General features: G+C 33.1%; 1 protein-coding gene and 2 long non-coding RNA genes across 3 annotated transcripts; 2 read left to right on the top strand and 1 right to left on the bottom strand.

Moving 5' to 3' along the window:
* The first annotated feature begins 1,191 nt into the window (after positions 1-1,191).
* LOC126676440 (uncharacterized) lies at positions 1,192-4,574 on the top strand. Its single transcript, XR_008790533.1, has 2 exons — positions 1,192-1,410; positions 4,386-4,574. It is a non-coding gene; the product is annotated as an uncharacterized LOC126676440 (long non-coding RNA).
* Positions 4,575-7,501: 2,927 nt separating this feature from the next.
* LOC130015380 (uncharacterized) lies at positions 7,502-10,884 on the top strand. Its single transcript, XR_008790538.1, has 2 exons — positions 7,502-7,720; positions 10,696-10,884. It is a non-coding gene; the product is annotated as an uncharacterized LOC130015380 (long non-coding RNA).
* A 1,233-nt stretch (positions 10,885-12,117) lies between these two features.
* On the bottom strand, positions 12,118-13,098 carry LOC126679160 (NDR1/HIN1-like protein 10). The gene has a single exon (XM_050374107.2). It carries the CDS (start codon positions 12,973-12,975, stop codon positions 12,316-12,318), a length of 660 nt encoding a protein of 219 aa, XP_050230064.1. The 5' UTR covers positions 12,976-13,098; the 3' UTR covers positions 12,118-12,315.
* Between the last annotated feature and the right edge of the window lie 5,323 nt (positions 13,099-18,421).

Consider the following 18,421-nt stretch of genomic DNA (forward strand, 5'->3'; position numbering starts at 1 on the left):
CCATAAATGCTTACAATAAGTTCCATTTGTGGGATATAAAATTCAAATCTTGATTTTTTTAAGTCTCATATTTACTGTCCACACTTGTGACCAATTGAGTCAACTTTGAATATTGATAAATGCTTCCGACATCCGTTATTCAGGGATTAATTGATGACAAAATTAAAGGTTTAGGAATGTAATTAAACAAAAGAAAAGTTGGAGAACTTAATCACAAAACAGTAAAAGTTAAAGGATCTCGTTTTGCGTTTTACCAATTAGCTTCTATACTATGTTTCTTTTTAACATTATCAACAAACCCAATTCCATTTTTCATATTATTTCATTCATTTTTTTGCCCATTGATATAGCTTTCTTTTCCTTCCTCATAATGAAAAACTTGATGGTAACACCTCAACGCCAAAATCAATAAAGACTTGTTCAAACCAGGCAATATCGACAAGTCAAAAGCAATGTTTTGAAAACCGGACCGGACCGGCCGGTCGGACCGGATTAACCGGGAACCGGCTGGATGTCCGGTTCGGTTTTCTGTTAAAATCGGAATATTAAAAACCGGTCAAAACCGGTCAAAAACCGGATTTGACCGGAAAAACCGGATTTTGCCCAAAAATCGGACAAATCCGGTTTTTAATAAAATAGGCAAAAAAACACTTTTTTTGGCTAGAAAGTACATTTGTGGCCCCTACCATGTGTGTCTTTTCCTTCTCTCACCCATGTGCATTGATTTTTCTCTCTCATATTAATTACTCTTACTATTTTCTCTCTCACATGTCATTTTAACTTTTATGAAATAAAATTTTCACTAAAAAAAACACCAACTCTCTCTAATATTATTATATACTTGTAATACCCCGTAGAATTTTTTAGTGTTTATTTTCGTGTGTGTCCGATTTTAATTAATTAGGACCTCGAAAATAGTGAATAAATTCACGTGATGAATTTATAAGGGTGAAAATGTGATTTGCTATGTGTTTGCCTTAAATGTGATTTTTGGCAATTTTACGTGTTAAAAGTGAATTTTGCGATTTTTCACTAAAAACCGTAAAAATAATTATTTTAAATATTTTTAAAGGCCCAAAAATATTTTAACTCAGCCCATATGATATGATTTAATGTTTTTTAATATTTGGTAAAGTTGAAATTATTTTGCCCCTAGAGTTCGAATTATTTACAAGAATGCCATAATGGCAAACTTGTAAATAATTGAAACATGATTTAATATCTAGATATTTTCTCTACTTAAACTTGGTGCCCAAGTTAATCCATCATCTTCTTCATTTTGTGGGTGCCGAATACTCCATAGCTCCCAACACAAAACCTTATACTTTTATTTTCTCTCAAAACTTTCTTCACGAAAATTGTCGGGAATATTGCGTAGATCGTGTATGTGTGTTTGCATGTTCGTTTGAGGTATAATTTCAAGCTCAAAACCTTACTTTTAGTTGCTGATGTTGGTTAAGTGTTAGAAACATGCATAGGATGGTTTATATGTGATGTTTGATGGTTGATTAACTAGTTTTAGTAATTGTTTATATGGGTTTCGGTTTTTAAATAATTTTTCCGTGAAAATTAAATTATTTATTTAAATTTCTGGGCTGATCTATATGTTGAGATTTATATATGCTTTAAAGTGTAATTTTTGTGGATTAAAAATGTTAATTAATTCGGGTGTTAATTTAAAGGTTTGAAATTCGATTTTTAATTGTTTTAAAGCTTAAAAATAGCTTAAAATGGTAAATAAAGGGATTTTTAATTTCTGGAAATAATTTTATTTATGGATGAGTTATATTTGTGGTTGATGTTAATTAAATGGTTGATGGTGAATTTTTAGCGGTTTAATAATCGGGTTTAATTTTTAATAACTCTATTCGGCTAAAATTTGTGGAAAAAGGGTAAAACTGTCATTTTAAATTCTGGGCAGAAACTATTTATGAAAAAATTTATGAAATATGTTTGATAATTATTTGTGGAGTTTAAATGATTTTTGTGTAGTGTTTTGGTGGTTTAATAATCGGTTTTGATTATTAATTGTTTAATCGGTTTTAAATTATTAAAACCATGAAAAAATAATTTATTGTGATTTAGGGGCTGCTGTTTTTAAAATATTAAATTAAAATATGTATTGGTTGATTTTTGGGTGATTAAAATTGTGTAAAAATAATTTTTGAACGTTTTAACGGTTTTTAAAGCTCATCGGAGTTTGACCGGAATCCGGTGACCGGAATTTGGTGACTGGAGTGATCAAACCATAGTTGGGATTCTGAGTTTGAGATTTGATGATTTATTGAATTTGGTTGGATTTGGACTTGATTGTCAAAATTTAAAGTTTTAGGTTTAAAATGTATTTTTTTAAAAAAATAAAGGACCAATCAGTATTTTAACCATATTTCCAGATTTTTGATGTGTATAATCTGATGTGAAATGATTTTGAGAATTTTAAAGAATTTTGAAAGAATTGAATATGTTTGCCGAAAACTAGAGTTTTTGAGTTAAATTGTATTTTTTCCAATATTGAGGGATTACATGGTATGTTAGCCAAAGATTCCAGATTATGCAAGTTAATAATCTGAGATAAAATGATTTTGTTGATTTTGAAATTTATTGATTTACGAAAGGACCTAAATGGTCAATTTTGAAAAGTTTGAGGGTATTTTGGTATTTTAACCAAAAATGGAATTTAAGCTAATGCGGGGCTGTTTTAATAAATTTAAATAAATAACCTTGTAGTGGAAAGTATTATTCTATATAAAGAAATATATTTTATATATTAAAGTATATTCATAAAAAATGAAATATTTAAATGAATATTTCTGAAAAATGGTTTTATGTGTAAAAAGAGATAAGTAAAGAAAAAATGACATGAATAAAAATATAGAGTTATTAAATAAGGAATAAGATGGTATAGAGTTAATTTTAGAGTTAGGATTTTATTAATTAAGAGAATTAATATTTTTAATCCTAACTAGATTCGACAAGTTGTCGAGCTACCGAGTCGGAGGACCAAGGGAATTAACGGAGTTGTTTAAATGAGCATTGACGGAGTAATACCGTAGTTAAACGGTTTCTGTGAGTACATGTTTTTACATTTCGGTATTCGTAAAGTCTCATATTTTAACATACTGTGTGATATATGTGTTGCGGTGTTATATGTTTACATGCCTTGTATGGATGTATGTTTTATGTATATACTATATGTATATATTATTTTGATATACAAAGGTACACACATAGTTTTGAGAATTATTATGCATTTGCTTATGCTTGAATGTGTGTTACATCGGTTGGCTGTGCTATCGATGTCAGATTATGTGTGTGTGTGTTACATCGGTTGGCTTCGCTATCGATGTCAGGAATGTGTGTGTGTGTTACATCGGTTGGCTTCGCTATCGATGTCAGTTTATGTGTGTGTGTTACATCGGTTGGCTTCGCTATCGATGTCAGTTTATGTGTGTGTGTTACATCGGTTGGCTTCGCTATCGATGTCAGGAATTTGTGTGTGTGTTACATCGGTTGGCTTCGCTATCGATGTCAGGTGAATATGGTTGATCGGTTGGCTGTGCTATCGGTCCCATAATATTTTGTGTGTGTGTGTTACATCGGTTGGCTTCGCTATCGATGTCAGTTTATGTGTGTGTGTGTTACATCGGTTGGCTTCGCAATCGATGTCAGTTTATGTGTGTGTGTTACATCGGTTGGCTTCGCTATCGATGTCAGGAATGTGTATGTGTGTTACATCGGTTGGCTTCGCTATCGATGTCAGGTGAATATGGTTGATCGGTTGGCTGTGCTATCGGTCCCATAATATTTTGTGTGTGTGTGTTACATCGGTTGGCTTCGCTATCGATGTCAGTTTATGTGTGTGTGTGTTACATCGGTTGGCTTCGCTATCGATGTCAGTTTATGTGTGTGTGTTACATCGGTTGGCTTCGCTATCGATGTCAGGAATGTGGGTGTGTGTTAGATCGGTTGGCTGTGCTATCGGTCTCAGGTGAATAAGGTTGATCGGTTGGCTGTGCTATCGGTCCCTTAAGATTTATGTATGTTGTGGATATGGTTGATCGGTTGGCTGTGCTATCGGTCCCATAAGATTATGCATGTATGATGTGTTGATAAGTTTCGCCATCAATGTAGATGGACGAATTTAAGAAATGTGGTTTAATTTAAAGGTCAACGTATATGGTTGACATTCTTTGATATTGAAGTCTTGATTGAAATATGTTATGTGTGAGCTCAGGCTTCAATTGTTTTAAAGATGTTTTCAAAGGATTTCGAAAATACATAAAGTTATTTTAAATATAAAACGGTTTTTAACTTTATGAAATATTTATTTGTAACGGCATGAACTCACCAGTATATCTGACCCACGTTGTGGAATTATTTTTCAGGAAAGCTGGTCCGATTTTGATGAAGGCTTCCGAACGTTTATTTCTCGGAAGTCTACTTTGATAAAAGACTGTAAAGAAGGTTTTAAGTTCTAGTTGTCCGCAGTAGACTAGTATAGTCTTATTGTATTTAAATGTTTTAAAGCACATTTAAAACTCTGATGTTTTATCTCATCAGTTATTTAATAAATGTTTCATACATTTCTATTTTCAAAGCGAAAAATTTATAGTGTTTTTCAGGCTTGCTACGGGTTTCGGAGCAACCACTCCCATTCCCTAGCGCCGGTCTCGACTCGAGATTTCGGGTCGTGACAAAGGTGGTATCAGAGCAGTTGGTCCAGTTACCTCTGCTAATATGTGAATTGAGTGCAGTTGGTCAGAGATACCACTGCTAGTTGTGTAGATGTTGTATGTACCTAGGAGCAATATACAATGTCACTAGGTTAAGTTAGGAATTACTGCGGATTATAGGATTTCCAGTCATGTCTTTTAAACGTTTTCATCGGTTTTTCAAATGATTTTCAAAACGTCCTTTCCTATGTGTGGTATCAGGATATGAGTTAAATGTGTGTGTTAGCACAATATATGTTTGTGGTTACTCGAGTAAGCATTACGCTTTCGAGTATATAGTCTGCGAGGAGTTGTATACTCTCGAGACTCATATTATCTATGAAATGTGTGTTTATTATGAGTATGATTGATTGATTGATGTGGTATGTTTATAGCGTAATCACTGAAAGGAGTGATATGCTTTCGAATGTGATAAAGTCTGCGTAGAGAGATATACTCACGAGACTTGCGTTATGTGCTTTAGCCGAGAATTCCTAAATGAGTTGATTATCATTAGGATATGGCTTATATGTATGACATATGGTGATATGTGCGTTGTGAATTGTTTAATTGAATGATTATATGTTTTGATTGTTGTTTAGTCTACGTAGAGTAGTACACTCTCGAGGCTTATGGTATGTGTTATGATGGAGTAAATCATAAATGAATTGGGTTTTCTTTGAACCTAATTTTTATGTATTGGTGATGGCTATGATATGATTATGTGCATGTAATGTGATTGATTGTTGTGTGCATGCAATGGAATAGTGTATACGAAACGTATAGAACACATGAATTATAGCCATATATGAAATAGACAAATGAAATTGTTATTATAGCCTAATACGTAAAGTAAGAATGAGACGCGACTACGTATACGATAAAAACTTTGCGAACATGATACGTATATCATGTTATTAAGAATGTGTTTAGATTTCTTTGTGCCTTAGAATGGCCGAGCAAAGAAATACGCGAGCGCGTGCAAGCGCACGGCGATTAAACGAGACTTTAGGAAAAGCCTTAGATAATGAACGTGTACCAGTTCAACCGGCGGATAGAGGCCGTGGACAAGGTAGAGGTCGAGAAGGACCTGTAACATATCAAGCTGGGAATGTGCAGGCACCAGGAATGCCGCAACAACCCAATGTTGATATACATCAGTTAGTAACAGAAGTTACGGATTGGTGGAGTTGTGTGTTAATAATAGGACAGTAGATGCAACACCAGCATGAGAAGAGAGAAATTTTGATAGAGATCTGGTGTTAGCATATGTAAAACTGAACCCAAAGGATTTTGATGGATCAAGTGATGCGTTAGACTTTTTGGAAGAAGTCGAGCAAAATGCTCATACACTTCAAGCTAACGAAAAACAGACAATGTTGTTAATGGAGATGTCGATGAAAGGTCCAGCCAAGGATTGGTTTCGACAAGTAATTGGACCAATAATGGGTCATATAACATGGGCATAGTTTGTGACCCGATATAAGGATTTCTTCTTACCGTTTGCGGTAATCATAGGTAACCGGGACAAACTGTTATCGTTAACTCGAGGTAACAAATCTGTTCAGGAATATGTTACCGAGTTTAATCGATTGAGCAGATTTGCTCCAGACTTGATGGCAGATCGAGTCGGAGTAAACATCATGTTTGTGAAGGGATTATGACCTCAGTTTATAGGACTGTTGAGTCAGAGAGACAGGGATTTTGTGCAAGTTGTCGACGGTGTAAGACAACTCGAAAGCGCATTAATCCAATTTGGTAAAATTCCTGACCCCTCACAACTGAACAAAGTCAGAGATGAATGTTTTGGCTATGGAAACCAAACTTCAAGGAAAATAAGAGAAGAGAAGATAAAAATCTTTTGGAATAAGTGATTTCGCAGAGCCCTATGTCTATAGAAACTTACGATGGCGCCATTTTTATAAAAACAAATGTGTTTAATGAAAAAGGAATGTTTTATAAACACATGATTGTGCCCGGAGACGATTTATGCCGGCATTGCATTGGCACGAATAGAATTGCATCACTACATTCATATTATGTTCACTATTAGGACATGCATCATGTACATTATGTATATTGAAAAGAAAAGAGGAATGTCATTGCAACTCTTGGTGATGAGAGAAGTCATCACACCGGTGCACAATTATGGCATGATTTTATAAGTGGAAAACAAAGTAATTTTAAACATATAAGTTTTTAACGTACGTACGCTGAGACATTGGCTCTGTAATGTAAAAAAAGGAATAGGACAAGGAAAATATACCTTGTAAGGCCTAAATAAGGAGATATGTTTATAGAGTAATGAACAACATGGTATGAAACATTCTGAGACTTAAATGGAAAAGTCTTCAAAGAAGTATTGATGATGTGGAAAAGAAAATGTTGGAGTATAAGTGATATTATAATTCGAGGACGAATTATTTTAAGGAGGGGTGAATGTAATACCCCGTAGAATTTTTTAGTGTTTATTTTCGTGTGTGTCCGATTTTAATTAATTAGGACCTCGAAAATAGTGAATAAATTCACGTGATGAATTTATAAGGGTGAAAATGTGATTTGCTATGTGTTTGCCTTAAATGTGATTTTTGGCAATTTTACGTGTTAAAAGTGAATTTTGCGATTTTTCACTAAAAACCGTAAAAATAATTATTTTAAATATTTTTAAAGGCCCAAAAATATTTTAACTCAGCCCATATGATATGATTTAATGTTTTTTAATATTTGGTAAAGTTGAAATTATTTTGCCCCTAGAGTTCGAATTATTTACAAGAATGCCATAATGGCAAACTTGTAAATAATTGAAACATGATTTAATATCTAGATATTTTCTCTACTTAAACTTGGTGCCCAAGTTAATCCATCATCTTCTTCATTTTGTGGGTGCCGAATACTCCATAGCTCCCAACACAAAACCTTATACTTTTATTTTCTCTCAAAACTTTCTTCACGAAAATTGTCGGGAATATTGCGTAGATCGTGTATGTGTGTTTGCATGTTCGTTTGAGGTATAATTTCAAGCTCAAAACCTTACTTTTAGTTGCTGATGTTGGTTAAGTGTTAGAAACATGCATAGGATGGTTTATATGTGATGTTTGATGGTTGATTAACTAGTTTTAGTAATTGTTTATATGGGTTTCGGTTTTTAAATAATTTTTCCGTGAAAATTAAATTATTTATTTAAATTTCTGGGCTGATCTATATGTTGAGATTTATATATGCTTTAAAGTGTAATTTTTGTGGATTAAAAATGTTAATTAATTCGGGTGTTAATTTAAAGGTTTGAAATTCGATTTTTAATTGTTTTAAAGCTTAAAAATAGCTTAAAATGGTAAATAAAGGGATTTTTAATTTCTGGAAATAATTTTATTTATGGATGAGTTATATTTGTGGTTGATGTTAATTAAATGGTTGATGGTGAATTTTTAGCGGTTTAATAATCGGGTTTAATTTTTAATAACTCTATTCGGCTAAAATTTGTGGAAAAAGGGTAAAACTGTCATTTTAAATTCTGGGCAGAAACTATTTATGAAAAAATTTATGAAATATGTTTGATAATTATTTGTGGAGTTTAAATGATTTTTGTGTAGTGTTTTGGTGGTTTAATAATCGGTTTTGATTATTAATTGTTTAATCGGTTTTAAATTATTAAAACCATGAAAAAATAATTTATTGTGATTTAGGGGCTGCTGTTTTTAAAATATTAAATTAAAATATGTATTGGTTGATTTTTGGGTGATTAAAATTGTGTAAAAATAATTTTTGAACGTTTTAACGGTTTTTAAAGCTCATCGGAGTTTGACCGGAATCCGGTGACCGGAATTTGGTGACTGGAGTGATCAAACCATAGTTGGGATTCTGAGTTTGAGATTTGATGATTTATTGAATTTGGTTGGATTTGGACTTGATTGTCAAAATTTAAAGTTTTAGGTTTAAAATGTATTTTTTTTAAAAAATAAAGGACCAATCAGTATTTTAACCATATTTCCAGATTTTTGATGTGTATAATCTGATGTGAAATGATTTTGAGAATTTTAAAGAATTTTGAAAGAATTGAATATGTTTGCCGAAAACTAGAGTTTTTGAGTTAAATTGTATTTTTTCCAATATTGAGGGATTACATGGTATGTTAGCCAAAGATTCCAGATTATGCAAGTTAATAATCTGAGATAAAATGATTTTGTTGATTTTGAAATTTATTGATTTACGAAAGGACCTAAATGGTCAATTTTGAAAAGTTTGAGGGTATTTTGGTATTTTAACCAAAAATGGAATTTAAGCTAATGCGGGGCTGTTTTAATAAATTTAAATAAATAACCTTGTAGTGGAAAGTATTATTCTATATAAAGAAATATATTTTATATATTAAAGTATATTCATAAAAAATGAAATATTTAAATGAATATTTCTGAAAAATGGTTTTATGTGTAAAAAGAGATAAGTAAAGAAAAAATGACATGAATAAAAATATAGAGTTATTAAATAAGGAATAAGATGGTATAGAGTTAATTTTAGAGTTAGGATTTTATTAATTAAGAGAATTAATATTTTTAATCCTAACTAGATTCGACAAGTTGTCGAGCTACCGAGTCGGAGGACCAAGGGAATTAACGGAGTTGTTTAAATGAGCATTGACGGAGTAATACCGTAGTTAAACGGTTTCTGTGAGTACATGTTTTTACATTTCGGTATTCGTAAAGTCTCATATTTTAACATACTGTGTGATATATGTGTTGCGGTGTTATATGTTTACATGCCTTGTATGGATGTATGTTTTATGTATATACTATATGTATATATTATTTTGATATACAAAGGTACACACATAGTTTTGAGAATTATTATGCATTTGCTTATGCTTGAATGTGTGTTACATCGGTTGGCTGTGCTATCGATGTCAGATTATGTGTGTGTGTGTTACATCGGTTGGCTTCGCTATCGATGTCAGGAATGTGTGTGTGTGTTACATCGGTTGGCTTCGCTATCGATGTCAGTTTATGTGTGTGTGTTACATCGGTTGGCTTCGCTATCGATGTCAGTTTATGTGTGTGTGTTACATCGGTTGGCTTCGCTATCGATGTCAGGAATTTGTGTGTGTGTTACATCGGTTGGCTTCGCTATCGATGTCAGGTGAATATGGTTGATCGGTTGGCTGTGCTATCGGTCCCATAATATTTTGTGTGTGTGTGTTACATCGGTTGGCTTCGCTATCGATGTCAGTTTATGTGTGTGTGTGTTACATCGGTTGGCTTCGCTATCGATGTCAGTTTATGTGTGTGTGTTACATCGGTTGGCTTCGCTATCGATGTCAGGAATGTGTATGTGTGTTACATCGGTTGGCTTCGCTATCGATGGCAGGTGAATATGGTTGATCGGTTGGCTGTGCTATCGGTCCCATAATATTTTGTGTGTGTGTGTTACATCGGTTGGCTTCGCTATCGATGTCAGTTTATGTGTGTGTGTGTTACATCGGTTGGCTTCGCTATCGATGTCAGTTTATGTGTGTGTGTTACATCGGTTGGCTTCGCTATCGATGTCAGGAATGTGGGTGTGTGTTAGATCGGTTGGCTGTGCTATCGGTCTCAGGTGAATAAGGTTGATCGGTTGGCTGTGCTATCGGTCCCTTAAGATTTATGTATGTTGTGGATATGGTTGATCGGTTGGCTGTGCTATCGGTCCCATAAGATTATGCATGTATGATGTGTTGATAAGTTTCGCCATCAATGTAGATGGACGAATTTAAGAAATGTGGTTTAATTTAAAGGTCAACGTATATGGTTGACATTCTTTGATATTGAAGTCTTGATTGAAATATGTTATGTGTGAGCTCAGGCTTCAATTGTTTTAAAGATGTTTTCAAAGGATTTCGAAAATACATAAAGTTATTTTAAATATAAAACGGTTTTTAACTTTATGAAATATTTATTTGTAACGGCATGAACTCACCAGTATATCTGACCCACGTTGTGGAATTATTTTTCAGGAAAGCTGGTCCGATTTTGATGAAGGCTTCCGAACGTTTATTTCTCGGAAGTCTACTTTGATAAAAGACTGTAAAGAAGGTTTTAAGTTCTAGTTGTCCGCAGTAGACTAGTATAGTCTTATTGTATTTAAATGTTTTAAAGCACATTTAAAACTCTGATGTTTTATCTCATCAGTTATTTAATAAATGTTTCATACATTTCTATTTTCAAAGCGAAAAATTTATAGTGTTTTTCAGGCTTGCTACGGGTTTCGGAGCAACCACTCCCATTCCCTAGCGCCGGTCTCGACTCGAGATTTCGGGTCGTGACAATACTCTTAAATATAAATCAAGAAAATATATTTTTAAATATTAATTATTTATAATTATATTACATGAAAAAAATTATAATTGTTTTTTTTTACATATTATCATATTTTTATTTATAACATACTATATTATATTTTTTATTTAAATATTATTAATTATTAAAATTTAAAAATTATATATTTATCTCTTGAATATTATTATATAATTATATTCATAATAAATTATTTTAAAATTAAAATATAATGATAAGTTAAATTAAAAGTTATGTTTTTTAAAAATTATAGTTTTTCTCATACATATAATTATTCTATACACAGATAAATATTGATCAATTATTATTATATTTCACACATTTGATAATAAATTCTATTTAAAGATAATTTTATTTAAATATTTTATCATATTTTATAGTTATGATACATATTTTTAATTTAAATAATTTATATTTATTATAATTAAAAAATCCGGTTGAACCCGGTTGAACCGGTCGAACCGTGAACCCCCGACGAAGCCGGTTCGATCTCCGGTCCGGTTTTAAAAACATTGGTCAAAAGACGTAAGTGCATTACTAATAGGCCAAATGTTATTAAAAAGGCCAAAAGTTTCACAAAAGTCCTGACCTTTTAATTTTGTCGATTTTGGCCAAAAACTGATTATTTGGTTTCACAAAAATCATGACCTTTCAATTTTGTCAATTTTGGCCAAAAATGTATTATTTGGTTTCACAAAAGTGCTGAACTTTTAATATTTGGCATGCCACATAGGCGTCACATAGGCACCACATAGGCAAATTGAAATCAAATTGAGAGTTGGCCACAACTGAAACCAAATAATTTGTTTTTCGTCAAAATCGACAAAATTGAAAGGTCAGGACTTTTGTGAAACTTTTATAAAAGGTTTGGCCTTTTTACAACATTTGGCCTTACTAATATTATTCTTAATCACCAATTTTTCATCAAGTTGCTTCACATAAACAACTCCGCTAATCGCCAATTTGTTTGTATAATATTAATCACAAATTCGATTAAATTACTTCACATAAACAGCTCTTTCAGCTGGAGAAAAAGTCGATCAATCAGTAGTCAATGATCAATAACTCGGAAAAAAAGAAAATAACGTACGAAATTATTTATTTATATACATCAGCCATATGCTCATATACATAACACATCAAAAAGAATAATAATCTCTAAATATATGAGTACAATAAGCAAAATCAAGAAGAAAAAAACAAAGAATAACAATATAATCAAGAAATGAAACCGATAACATGAAAAAGGAAAAACTGATATAGATCATGCAAAACCATGATCAATAATCCCAATCACACTCGGTTCTCTGAAAAATACCAGCAGTGTTATTGAGAGGAACCTTCAACTCACACTGAATCTTGGGCTTGAATGTTCCCACTTTAATATCGCCAATCTTGAATCTAATCTTCAAATACAGAGTTAAATCAATGCTGTAAATCCCAGATACCTTTTCTTGATTATAATCAACCAGTTTATCGCCAGCTAGAAGAATCACATGCTCTCCTTGAAATGAAGGAGTCAAAACTTTGGTATTTTTGTGTCCCTGATAAAATGGAGTCAAGAATTTAGAATCGAATCTTTGATCTTCGTAGCGTGGTCTCGCCTCAATTCTATCGTAGTATACACCCAGTTTCTTGTTAGGGTTACGCACAGTGATGTTGAGAGCTAAATTGTAACGGAGATTATTGTTTGCAATATTGAACTCCGAGAGAGTAGCTTCTGTTACATGGAACTTGACTTTATTGGGACGTACTACGAGCCAGAATATGAGGACGGCAAGACCAAGAACCACGACGGCGGTGACTATGATCTTCAGTAAGCAGCTTAAGAGGCAACAGCCGCAGCCGCAGCCTGAACCGCGGCCATGACGGTGGTAGTTTTGTGGTGGTGGGATTGCTGGGCCGTAATAGGCTCCATTCAAAGCTTGTTTTTCTGCCATACGACTAAGATTTTCAAGAATCAAGAACCAAAATCAAGAATCAAGAATATCGAGAGTAAAAAACCAGGAACCAGAATCAAGAACCAAAATAAAGAATCAAGAATGCTAAAAGAAAGAATGTGATATTGGGAAGAGAAGTAGTGTTTTGGGATTTATATAGGGACAGAGAACACGCGAAGTTGACCTCGTCAATATTGACACGGTTGCTTCTTAGAAGTCTTTTAAGTAAAAGTATCATTTATGTCCTTAAACTTGTGAAATGAGATCGTATAAATCAAATATGTTCTATTTTGATTGTTTAGTCTATAACTCTACTAAATAAGACAATTCGATCTAGTGGCGTAGCCAGATAATAATATCAGGTAAGAAGCTCTAATCGATATTTTTTATATCAATCAAGACGGAATTTATAATTAATTTTTTTTTAAAGAAATTTATGTCTCTGTGTGAAAGCATGTGTCAGTATTTGAGTGGCTTCGCCAGTGATTTGATCCTTTATGGATTTCAACATATTTACATTATTAATGTTTTTAAAGTTTCTTATTTTCATATGCTCCGGAAATAATTGAGTTTATTTTAAAGAGTTACAACTTAAATTGTAAAAATAAACTAAATTTAATTTATATCATCCTGTTCTTACATGTTTAAGGACTTGAGTGACCTTTTATGAAATATTTTTGTCAAATGGGGATGGAAGGTGGGTAATTAAGTTTTAAATGGATACGTAGGGATTGGTTGAATTTGAGAGGGAAGTATAGGATGGTTACTGGTAACTTCTGTTCATTACCACATATAGCTTTGCTTTTCAATTTTGTACAAATGTACTTTTCAATTGGAAAATTCTTTGTTTAATTTGATAAAACTAAGGCCATGTTTGGTCATGAAATGGAATAGCATAAAATAAAAATTAAAAAGCACGAAAATTTCGATAAATTTGTATTTTCCGTTTCGGAAACGTTTCGGAAACCGGAAACTTTTGGACACCCGTACGAAACGTTTCAGGCCGTTTTTGTAAATAATAAAAATTAAAAATTTGTAAAAAAAATAAAAATTATTATCCACAAATAAAAAAATCTAACTAGTTACCCATAAATTTTACATTCGCATTGTCCACAATACATCAAATATATTTATATGAGTTATATTATATTTTTGGGGTAATGTCATAAAAATTCACGAACTTTAAACGTTTTCTCATTTTAATCATACACTTTAAATTTTCTCATTTTCATGCATGAACTACCACTTTTTCTCAAATTCATGCACGGTACTGAGGTGTCACGGCTCTATTGGTGTAATTCGCTGAGGTGGAGGTCATTTTATACCAATGAATGAGTGCCACCTCATCACCGTGGATGAATTTGGGAAAAAGTGGTAGTTCGTGTATGAAAATGAGAAAATTTAAATTTCGTGATTAAAATGAGAAAACGTGTAAAGTTTGTGATTTTTTTTGACATTAACCCTATATTTTTTTATATATTTATAAAATTTAAATATTCAATATATTAAAATGAATTATTTTGTTAATTATCATATATATTTAGATAATATTTTTATAACTATATCCCTACATTTTTGTTATTTACATGTTTCCCCCACGTTTCGTGTTCTTCATTTTGAAAAACTTTCGTTTCCCCGTATCCGTTTCGTATCGTTTCAGTTTGCCATTTCCGTTTCCGTGCTACCTAAAATAGCTATTCCATAAGGAATGTGTTGGCTAAAGGCCTTTATCCATAATCCTTAGTTTTGATGATAACTAAAGCCCACTAATTTTATTTGCCAAGTGTTGCAAGGCCCATATTCTAGAAGCATGTTGAAAGGTTTCTTATTACTCAAGAAATATGAATGGAGGGCATTTTGGTCATCAAGCTAAAAGAGCCAGCTCAGCTTCTGCACACAGGCTGGATTCGTACTTCTGCCAGGGTGAGCCACTAACAAACAAAAGTTGCAGTGTACTATTGTCTCACAATCCAACAGAATATTCAAGCTGATTGGACCAGCTCATCTCAAGGAGGCTCCTCCATTTGACATTTTATAAACCTTACAAATTGGATAAGGATGACTTAGCCCTTCTCTAGAAGATTCTTGAAGACTATATAAAGGGCTCCTTCTTCATTTTCAAGGGTGTGAAATCTCCGAAAGAAATCATCAACCACCATCCTTGTGTGCTTAATACTTTGGTCATTCCTCTCAAAAGAACTAAGGCTAGTTTTGAGTGAGAGTTTTCATACCACAAATCTGTAATCACTTGTGAGGTTTAGACTAGTTTCAGGGTAGAACTAGGTCTTCATTCTCAAAGGGAAATAGTTTGCTGAAGCTAAAAAAATCAGCTTGTAAGTTACGGACTAGTTTCTGGGTAGAACTAGGGTTGTAATCTTAAAGTTTTGTCTCTAGCCCGTAATAGAAACTGAAGAGTGGAAATCTTAAGGATGGGTATCCTTAAGGAGTGGATGTAGGCAGGGTTGTCGAACCACTATAAAAATCTGGTCTCATCTTTTATGTTTTTCGCTTTAGCTCTTTACTCTGCTTAGCTTACTGTTTAATTAGTTTTAAAAAGAGTTTCCCAAACCAAACCTAATTTCAAATACTCTGTGTTTTAACTCTAGCAAAATCTAGTTTATCTTCTGATCTTGTTTTAAAGCTAACAAGTTCTTTAATACTTGCCTAGCTCAAACAAGAAGCTATAACGATTAGCTTGAGCTAACTTCAGAGCTTATCACATTTAAAGGAAAAGTTTTTAACTCTCAATTTACTCCCCCCCCCCTCTTGAGCTACTGTTGGACCCAACAGAATGGAATAGTTATTTCCATGGTTGTCAAACCCGGCCCGGTGATAAAACCGGTGAGATTAGAGGGTCAAGGGTTAAAGGTTCAACCCAACCGGAATTAAACCCGTATTATAAAAATAAAAAAATAAAAAATTATAACTATTAATAATCATATATATATTATATAATAAGAAACATAGACACAAATAGCAAATTAGCTTGGTGGTATTCAATGCTTCCACTAAAAATACTAAACAACAAAGGCTCAAATCCCAGCAATGACATTTAAATTCCTTATTTTTTTTAATAAGGGCTTGGTTTTTCAATGATAGACCGAACCGGACCGGGTTTTTCGGTTACTTGACCGGTTAATTGGTCCAATTCAGCTGTTATCCGGCCGATTCGATTAAAAAACACAGGTTTGTGAGTATAAGGGTTTTTAGTGCAACCCGAACCGTTGATATGACCGGTTCGAGAGTTTTCCGGTCGAACCGGTCGGTCCGGTTCGGGTTTGACAACCATGGTTATTTCATAAGCAATAGAATAACCATTATTTAATTTTTGAGAGAAGTACTCATTTCAATAGCAATTCCATGAAAAACCTATTACATGAACCAAAATAAAGAATTGTTATTCTATACGGAATAACTATTCCATTCCGCATCTATTCCATGAACCAAACATGGCCTAAATTTTAAATTAATAAGAATCGACCAATAGGAAATGCCTTTTTATAAGAATCTCATTTTCCGCTTTAGATAAGAATTTGTTATTCTAACATTGAAACTGCTTGTAAATATTATCCTTTGATGAAAGATAACGTGTCTCTCTTCTTATGGCCAATATTGGAGTGTAGACCTGAATAGAAACCTCAAGTATACATAATACAGGCCACTACTTGTCGAGCATGAACGATAGTATTCTTACTAAATTGAATGGATGGCTTTAAGAGATTTACTATTTGGCCTGAGGTCGCTTGGCAAAGCCATAAACAAATTACGGATGTTGCTACACTCACCCACAATAGCTTTGTTAAATAGAGCATTGTGGGATACGTTTGTTTAACAAACCTTCTGAGATACAAAGAATAAACAAAAAGAGTTGTAATAAGTTTTCTTAGTGAACCCCCCGGAAGAAATAACAGATCCTAGTTTCTTTCCGTTAATTAAGAACTTGAGAAACTAACGTTACACACATCATACCATCTCTTTGAATTATCACATGATAATAATTCATTATCTTGTATATTATAAATTTACACTTTAACATGTATTATTAGGTCGGTTTAATTAAAAGTGTAATAACAAAGAAAAAAATAATAATAATCGGAAAGTTGATAGTTTCCTCTTTCCTAAGGACTCTTTTGCGTTTCTAGGGTTGTAGGTCGTTTATCGTCTTGATTCTTCAAGCTTCAGTATTGTTGATTGAATTCAGGTCTGTTTCAATATCAGGCGATTGGTTGCTCTGATTATGGATGGTTTGGGAGGATGTAGGGAGCAATATGTGCTAAAAAAAAGGAAGAAGAAAAAGAGGTTTTGCTCAATATCATTAACGATTCTGAAGGTGTAGTTCACTTCCTTTTCTATTTAATAGAGAAACTCTTAACATCAAAAGTAATTAATGTTGAGGCTATCTGACGAACGTTTACGACAGTTTGGACTGAAATAATGGCCAAATAATATTTAAGTTTTCCAATTTTATTCGGTCAAGGACAAAGAACGTGTGGTTAAGGAGAGATTTTTAGGTAGACTTAGTCTTCCATGTCTTCCGCAAACTAGCCTATTATATTATGACAGGTCATTAAAATAGTGGTAATATTGTAATTTTGTCTATTACTTTTTTACACTTTAGAATAGTAATATTACACTAGTGCCATTATTTTAATGATATGTCACAATATGATAGATTTAGTCCATGAATGATGTGGTCGACTGAGTCTACCTAAGAATTTCTCGTGGTTAAGGGTAGCCCTTGGACATTTGATAACTATTTATTGGTTTAAAATAAATTGCAGCAAATATATCTCATATGGAGACTAAGTTCTTAATGATCCCTTTTTGGGTCCCTATCCACAATGTCCCATTTGCGCGAGTGAACAGAAGCATGGTGGAATTGATTGGTGAGAGGCTTAGAACCAGGGCTAAAGTTGATGTAATCTGATTAGGAGGATGGAGCATATACATAAAGGTTAGAGTTAAGATATATTTACGCAAACCTTTGAAGAGGGGAATCATGGTGACTGATAAAACTAACCCTAAACACTGGCTCCCAGTGTAACATGAGGGATCAGATAATTTTTTCTATAGGTGTGGACGGTTAGGGCATCAAGATAAAGATTGTGAGTTTATTGAAATTCCTCTAGAAAAATCCCCTTACCAATATGGGGATGATGTAAGAGCATATCCTCTAAAAGTGTTGAGCAAAAACTAAAGATTGGAAATTGAGAAAGAAGAATTGATAATCAACAAGATTTGCAGGAAATTACACTTCAAGGAGAATGGAGATGTGCAAGATAAGGGATGTAGGAACCAAAAGGAGGGTTTAAAGGTTGTTGAGACTGCTCCAGACAACCTAACGGAGGTGTGTATTCAAAATCTAGGCGTTGTTAATACTACCATTAAGGTAGAAGCGTCCTCTGCGAATGATGCGAGTACGTCTCTGCATGGTTCTATTCTGGGA

Source organism: Mercurialis annua, linkage group LG4 (genome assembly GCF_937616625.2).
Source record: "Mercurialis annua linkage group LG4, ddMerAnnu1.2, whole genome shotgun sequence".
NCBI classification, from domain to species: domain Eukaryota; kingdom Viridiplantae; phylum Streptophyta; class Magnoliopsida; order Malpighiales; family Euphorbiaceae; genus Mercurialis; species Mercurialis annua.

Coding starts and splice junctions, on each gene's coding strand:
- LOC126679160 (XM_050374107.2), bottom strand. CDS start 12,975: ATGGCAGAAAAACAAGCTTTGAATGGAGCCTATTACGGCCCAGCAATC.